This window comes from Phalacrocorax carbo, chromosome 3 (genome assembly GCF_963921805.1).
Source record: "Phalacrocorax carbo chromosome 3, bPhaCar2.1, whole genome shotgun sequence".
NCBI lineage: Eukaryota > Metazoa > Chordata > Aves > Suliformes > Phalacrocoracidae > Phalacrocorax > Phalacrocorax carbo.
The window spans coordinates 31,985,688-31,993,772 of NC_087515.1; the positions used below are offsets into that span (position 1 = coordinate 31,985,688).

The window sequence follows — 8,085 nt, forward strand, 5'->3', positions numbered from 1 at the left end:
ACTATGTAATGAGCTGTGTGTGTGTGAGTGGCATACAAAAAATAGACGAATATTGCTACTGCACTTACTGCAATGTATGAGCTGATGAGCTGTAGACACGAAATGCAGACAGAAATCTGCCTCACCTCTCAAGCTAATTTTAGTCTCTCCCTCTCTTCTCTCTAGCTGTGTGTGTATAAAATCACTTGCAGTCTGACAGCATTCCAGTAACCTGTGCCACACACAGAGCGGGATGTACTTACTAACCATCTGCTTGCATGGCATGGGTTAACTGAGCCTGTGGGATTGTGCTTACCTAAACAAAACCACTGCAGTGAGGGGAAAAACAATGAATGGGTGGAGATGATCAGCCCATGCATTCCAGCTAGTGCAGTCCAGGCAGCAATGACAGCCTGAAGGTTGCAGCAGCATCCGGATCTGCATTCCAAGTGCACAGATCTTACAGTCTGGAGTGATTTTACGTGGAGCTGCTCTTTATTTGCTGAGCCATGGCCAGTAACCAGGCCAGCCTGCAGGATGATCAGAGCAGGCACTGCAAGTTCTTATCCTATATGTTCTACCAGGCTGTGAGAGATCACAAGCCTGTGTGGATGCTGGAAGACATGAGAACTATGGAGTATTTTTACTGGGAGGAAAATGCCAGCCTAAGAACCTACTCACCTTCAGAAGCCCTTCTCTATGCAGTGGTGCATAACCACCTGCCTTATGCTCAGTATCTGCTGTCTCATTTTCCAGAGGAGGCTCTCAAGGTGCCTGGGGAACACTTCTGCTATTGCCCGTCCTCTGCTCCGCATTTGGCCATGGCGGTCACATATGACAGGAGAGATATCTTGGGGCTGATCATCAAAATTGCACACAAGCTCCCCAGCTTGAACTCTTACATCAATAGGACTGGCTGCTTTCATCTGGAAGATGGGAAAACCCCCCTGCACCTTGCCTGCGAACTGCTGAGGTCAGAGACGGTCCTCATCCTCCTCGGAAACGGAGCTTCTCCCAGGATAGAGGACAGTAAAGGGCTTACCCCGCTGGACGTCATCCTGGAGCAGATGTGGGACTCCAAAGTCAATGTGGCATCAAAGAAGCTCTGCCTCGACTACCTCTTGCTTTTCATGCCCAACCCACAGTTTAAGATGCGGAAAGTTCTGCAGGAGCATCCGGACCACTGGACAGCTTTGCTGGGGGAAGACAAATTCAACAGCCTGGTGGGGAACACACCTGCTTCTTTATATCTGCAAGCTATGCAAACTATTCTCCAGACTCTTCCCCCCTCCCACTTCCCTAAAAGCATCCAGGAGCTACCTATACCTCAGGCACTAAAGCCCTTACCATCCTATGGCAAAAAGCTACCAACAAAAAATGTGGTAAATGTTTTTCCTTGACTTTATTCACTGGGTCTTGGATTTTCAAAGGCAACTTAGGGGATCTGGTCATCCACCACCCTCTGCATTTTAGTGTGATTTTAGTACTTGACCTATTAGGCTATGCTGGAAAATCCAGTATTTTGTGACAAGGTTTTAAATGTCTTTTCTAATTGATTGCAGGCACGGCACTTTTAAAGGCAAAAGCCTTCCTTGTTTTCTGTTTTGTTGTGCATGTGAAGGGTTAACTGTAGTCGAGACTGTGTTATGTTTGGTTTCTTAGCTGTCAGCTGGTATCAGTGTATCTGAATTCCCAATATAACTGTATCCTGTGTAACCTACCCAGGTAAAAAGGAACTATGTGCCCAGAGGGATTTTCGAATGATGTATCTATGGGACTGTGTTCTGCTAGAGCTGGGAGAAACACCGTCCTGTACCAACAGGGTTCAGATGTCAGGTTTCCTTTCTAACAATGATCCACCATCATCTAGTAATAGCCAGAAGGTCCATGGCTGATGCTGCAGGGGCGTAGAGGCAGTCCTGCAGGGTACCTGATTTTACTGAGGTACTTTACAGCAGGTCATAGCACAGAGGGTGTGAGTTCAGAGAGGGGCAGTGAGTGTGTATTCCTGGGGAGGGGAGATAGAGGTGGGCAGAATGGCTAACTGAAAGCATCCTATCTCACCTGGGAGTGAGGGGGTTAAAGGCAATCCCAGCCCTGATGCCTCTACAGACTTGTGCAATGGGGAAGGAACCATTTTCCCTGCCGTCCAGTAAACAAATGGAAATCAGAGCAGGGCCAGTGGAAGCCCTATCCTTCATAAGTGACATTATTTCTCCTTGACTTGTGTTTTAGGGCTGAATGTATCTCCACAAGGGATGTAGCACACTAACTTGATTTCCCAGCAGGTCTCACAGCGACTGGCACCTGCTAGTTATCCTATGCTGGGGTATGATGTTCTGCTGTTAAAAGTTGTCACTTCTTGTCAATTAGAGTATTTTTGCCACCCAGGTCCAGACAGAGGGCCTGATCCTGGAAAATACAAGAAGTTCCCGTTGACTCCCCTGGGCACTGCAGGCAGGGTGTGTTTGCAAAGAGCAGGGCTGGGGCTGCCCTGCTCTCTGGGGAGCTCTGCGCCTGGCTGCCCAGGCAGAGCCCTGTCTGTTCAAGGCACTGGTCCTGCCTCTCCCGGCTGTGCTCAGCACCAACAGAGCAGTGGCAGGATCCCAATTCCCTTTGGGGGACATCCCTTATTTTGGACCTCAACATTCTCTTTTTGTACGTGCAACTTTCCGCTCTGCTGAAGTAGCATAACCCACTTCCCCAGATCAGTACTGAACAGCAGTGAAGAAATCACTCACCTCTTCAAATTTAGAGCCAAAGGCTGTGGGGCACAAAACCCTTTTAGCAAGACTCTGTCTAAGAAAGGACGTGCATTCACATCTCAATTGCTCCATGCAAAAATGGCTCATGTCTCATCTGGCTAATCCCCTGCCTGTGCCAAGGGGCTGTGCTGGATGGAGCTGCACCCTTTTTTCCATCAGCACAGGGAGCACTTCCGCTGGGTTCCCCTGTGTGCAGGGTACCTCCCGTGTGCCAGGGCACTGGCGATGCCAGCCATGGCTAAGTGGAGATTTCCTGCAGGGCTGCACAACCTGCCGGGCACAGCCAACTGGAACATCCTGTCAGAGACACTGGGATGCTCGTCCCAGACAGCCCTTCCCGCATGCCATGGAAACACCCCGGTGCTGGTGCCACCCATGCTGCGCTAGGTGAAGGTGCAGACTTGCTTGTGAGATGGAGAAAATGTCAGCCCAGCCCTAAAAGAGGCAAGCAGGCCATGAAGGGGTTAACCCTTCTCCTGAAATCCCACATCCCTGATGCTGCAGTGTCCTTCCACCATTGCTCCTGGGGACTTGCATATCTTTCCCCATCTGTGTCTGTTCCTCCTTGTGCATGGGGGAGGGCGTGAACGGTGGCAGAGAAATTCAGGGTCAGTCTTGGGCGAGGGTTTTGCAGAGAGGCTGCTGGCTCGGCAGCCTCTGCAGCAGGCACAGGCTGTCACAGCTTGGGAAGCAAAGCAGAGCCCAAGGGAGATTTGCATTGTAAGCGGTGGCTGAGCTGTCTCTGCCAAGCCCTGCAGGCTCCCAGAAATGCGGAGCTGTAGGCAGAGGACAAAGCAGGCACTCACTGCCCAAGGCAGATGAGAGAAACTATGCAGAGCACAGCCTCTGTGGCACCCCTGGAGTCCGGAGGAGCAGGGTTGGATTTGTCCTCAGCAGCAATGCGGTATCTCATCCGGATGACGGTGGGTGAGAGGCGGAGGGGGCTGGTGGTGGATATTATTAGAATAGTAATTAGGCCCTGGGAGCAGAGATCCCAGGGAAGGAGGGAAGGGAAATCATCAACTGTTATTGCACTGGCTTGAAACCATGAGAGTTTCGGTGCTATAAAGAGTTTCAGGAAAGGCAGGAGAGAGGATGAGGCTGTTCAACTTACAAATCAAAGAAGGCAGGTAGGCATTCTTGGCGTTAATGAGGTAGCACGTTCTAAGAAGGCAGAGGGATATACCCAGAGAGCCAGAGCAACCTACTGGGTGCAAGTGGGTCTAAAATGGTGTAGGAATCTCTTGTCGGACTGTAATAGTTGTGGATCATTGTGAAGGTCAGGGTTCAGGCACTTTAGGCTCGATGGGTGGATTTGTAGCAGGCAGCAGGATGCTTGTATGCATGCATTTGTCCATGTGGGAGGCTATCCTCTATACACCAGCCCAGACAGAGGATAAGAGCTGCGCTCTCAGCAACTGCTCAAGGAACTCAAAATCTGGAGTATATATGAGTCTCGTACCACATCCTGGAAGAAAGCTGCTGGCCCACTGTTGGACAACGTGCAAAAACTCTGGTGTGCTTGGCCCAGCGCGCAACAGGCAGCTGCCTGCACTGCAAGGATCACCCCACAGCCCTCTCCTTCCTCCTTTTTCTGACCATTTTAACAAGAGATCAAGCACCAGCTGGCCCTCAGCTGTTGAGCTGCCATCTGACCTCCATGTGTGACATCTCTTTCCATCACCTGTAGCGATGTGACTGCAGGATGGGGCATCCTTCTGCTGGAGTGGAGGAATCTTCTCCCTAAACCTGTTTTGCTTATCTTGCAGTGACCTGCCTGTTAGCTTAAGATCCCATTTGTCTTCCTGCTCAGTACAGTGACATTACATCAGATACAGCCAAATCTACCTCAGCCCCATCTGTTTTGATTTTTTTTCTCCATTTTTTCCTAGCCAGGTCATTAGCAAAAATAAACTCAAAATATTTTCCACACTTCCTGCAACCTGACAGTTGGTAGTCTTGAAAAGCCCCTATGCTTGCATGACAAATATGTTAGTGACTTGGTTAATCAAAAAGGGTGCTAGGTGCTGTGTGGTGATATTTACATTTAGCATACGTACATACTGAGTAAGTGTAGCCAAGATCTCTATTTCTGAACTTGGGAAAGAGAATAAAAGCAAGAGAGAAAAGGGAGAGGGCGAAGTCTTTGCTAATCTTTGGATTACCGGTTGGCTCTGCAGGTTACGTCTTTCTAATTTCAATTTTGAGGAGTAGCATTGTAAGGATCTGAGGTGTGTGCGCACGTGTGACTTCAGTTGCGATGTATCACTTCAGTGAGCACTGGGGGTGACTGTGGTGTGTGCGTGTGCACCTGTGTGTGTAAATGTGTGGGCCCGCGTGTGCACATGCGTGTCTGTGTCTCTGTCTGCCCTCTCCTGGTAAAACTCGTAACTGACTTACCGTACTTGTACACATCAGTGATCAATGCCTTAAGAAAGCAGCCTTTTCACGAGATAAGTGTGTGTCCCAAGCTCTGTGCTGCTAACAGGTAACGACATTTCTTTTCTCTTGTAAAGAGGCAGCAGCTTTGCTCTTGAAATGGGTGTTTTACCCCTGGACACCTACCACAAGGGCTTCTGCTCTCCAACAGCCACAACCATCCAGCGAAGGGATTGTGACAGCAGACACATTTTATTCTTGAATCCTTTTTTTTTTTAATAAAATCTATTAAACATACATCTTTGTCCTTCTTTTATCTGGGCTGCCAGCAAAATTCAGCCACCTATGACTTCCTAACCCTATGCTTCTGTCTATTTCTGCAGCACCATTAGCAGGAAGGACAGGCCAGATTCTGACCTCACTTACAGCTCTGTACATCTGAAGTAACGCTTTTTAAGTCAATTGCATCACTCCTGATGTTTGTTGGTCTAAAGGAAAACAGAAACTGTTTATGCTCTTATATTCTTCAAGGCTCCATAACTCTGACTTCAGCATATAAATAAATGTGACGCTTAATCCCTGAAAACGTTTTTTATGTTTTTGGTACTTTGAATGTATATAGATATATATTTTCCATCTCTCTAACACCGATGGGCATTTCCCTGTTTCCAGTTCCCTTGGTGTTTTTTGGGATCAGCATGACAGTGGCAGATGCTGTTGTTCACTGATTAAGACCAAATGTTGCCATGTCTAAGTACAAATGAATGTTCATTGTATTATATGACTTTCTTATAAAGCCATACTTTTGTAATTTTGGTTTCTCTTTTTTAGGGGAAAAAATAAACTTCCATATAATTGTGTTTGTACATTACTCGCTGCATGATTAAAAATAAAAAGATTGTAACGTGCTGGGAATAAAATATATATACATACCGTGACATAATTAGGTGTATCAGCTGTGAAAATCATTTAATCTGGTTGTACTACTGTAATAAACTTTCAGTATAAACTTGATGTGTCTTTTATTAGCCAGTTGGTCAAAACCACCCACCAATATCTCTTGCTTTGGCTCATCTTGGTGTTTGATGATTTCATTCTGACTCCTGAGCCATTACCTCAAAAAATGCTATCTGAGGAAGATAATATTTTCCTTCACAGGCTTGCAATAGCTGGCTGTGCTGGCGGGGGATGACCCCAAGTGATGAGGTGAACCCACATTTCATAGATCTGCTGCAAGTTGGTGATGAATCAGAAGAAGGGGCTCAACAGGGGCAAGTGGTAATTGGTTTTGGAGATTTTAATCTTTTAGGTTTGAGTTCAGCTCATGGCAGTTTATGACAAAGCTGTTTGCGGCGAATATAACAGTGCCAGCAGCCTCCTTTCCCTGTCTGTTTTGTATGCAGTCAACAAGCTCCTTTCCTTCCTAAGGTTTTCTCTGAGGAAGGATGCCCTAGTAAGGCTTCCAGCTCCAACTCCACCTGCTCCTGTAGGCTCAGCTGCTGCTGAAGGTCCTCAGGCAAAAGTGCACCTTGCACCCTCTGTGCCACCTCCCTTGGGGTAATAATCCACTGACTTCTGTGCATGAACATGGACTACCCAGCTCCTCCACTGCCCTGCCAAAAACAGCTACCCAAAGGCTTCCAGGTGATGGTATCACAGGGCTTGGACACCACTGCCAACCATACCCACAGGTCTCAGTGCGCACTAGTACATACAGGCTGTAACCCAAGGGGTTTGTACTCTAGCCTGTGCTTCCATAGTAAGTTATTGGTTTCACAGAGTAATGAAGAGAGGGGACTTGTTCTCACTTAAAAAAGACTATATCCTTACTTTCACAGTGGGAGATTTAGCCCTGAACTACTCCACCTCAAGACTGTGGCCCCCAGAGATGTAAGTTTTCTGGTTTATTTGCTGCCACCTTTCCTTTATTTGAGAATGAGAAGCTGATTTGATTTCTCTTGTGCCCTGGCAGCTCTGCTGAGGCTGACCATCAGGGCTCTGGCAGCTGAGGGAGCCCTGGGCTGACGCACCCCTCAGAGCCAGTCTCATCTAGGTATCAGGTTTTTCACAACTGTAGTTAGTTGTAGCCCACACGCCAACGGGCAGCAAGACGGGCATTTAAATAAAGAGAGAAATTTAAAGGGTATATTCCCTTGTGCAGGGAAAGCACTGTCAGAAGCAGATGGCGCATTGACTGAAATCCTGCCCACACCTCAGTTACCTGAGTGCCCCTCCCTAAGTGGGTCACCCCAAATGCAGCTGATGGGTTTGACACATCCCATACTAGCCTGTGTCTGTCTGGTGAGCACAGCAGCAACGCCTTCTGGGAGCATGGGCTGTGTTTTGCTGCACCACCACAGTCAGCTGATGATATGGATGACTACATGCGGCCATTGGTATCCAGCTCCCAAGATGCTCACAGTTGTCTCTAGCACTTGGGAAGCCACTCTGAAGCCAAGCAGCCAGGTTTCTCCAGGGACGACTCCCAAAGGCCGCTTGAATTGGAAAATCAATGGTCACTTTCCAGACTGGGTCCCAGTTCCAGCTCTAGTAAAGTGTGTTCGTATTTTGCTATGGATCTCCTGTGAAGCAGAGGTTTATTGCTAGTGGGAAGGCTTTTGGTGAACTTCATGCATACAGAGAGAAGACAGCTGTGTTCTGTATGCCGGCTATGCCCACCCACGCCATCAGATGGGCAGATTCCTGTGCTGAGCTGTGAGGAGGAGGAATGATTATCACAGAGTTGCCAAACTCACAAAAGAAACTGTGGGAGAAAAAAGGGAAGAAAAGGATTGGGAGGGGCAGTATGGCAAGATTCCTTCTGGGAAGCAGCTCCTACAGTTAAACAGAAATAGGGAAAAGAGTGTGGAGAATCCCAAACTGCAGTACAAACTACGAGAAGCACAAAAGCACAGAAACCACACCCTGCCACTTTCTCCTGGAGCTCAGCTTCAGGATCACA

The 8,085-nt window shown here is 47.9% G+C and overlaps 1 protein-coding gene across 1 annotated transcript; it reads left to right on the forward strand.

Annotated features, from left to right (window-relative positions):
- Window positions 1-332: 332 nt before the first annotated feature.
- LOC104052792 (ankyrin repeat domain-containing protein 9) lies at window positions 333-5,989 on the forward strand. Its single transcript, XM_064446428.1, has one exon. It carries the CDS (start codon window positions 489-491, stop codon window positions 1,377-1,379), a length of 891 nt encoding a protein of 296 aa, XP_064302498.1. The 5' UTR covers window positions 333-488; the 3' UTR covers window positions 1,380-5,989.
- The last annotated feature ends 2,096 nt before the right edge of the window (window positions 5,990-8,085 follow it).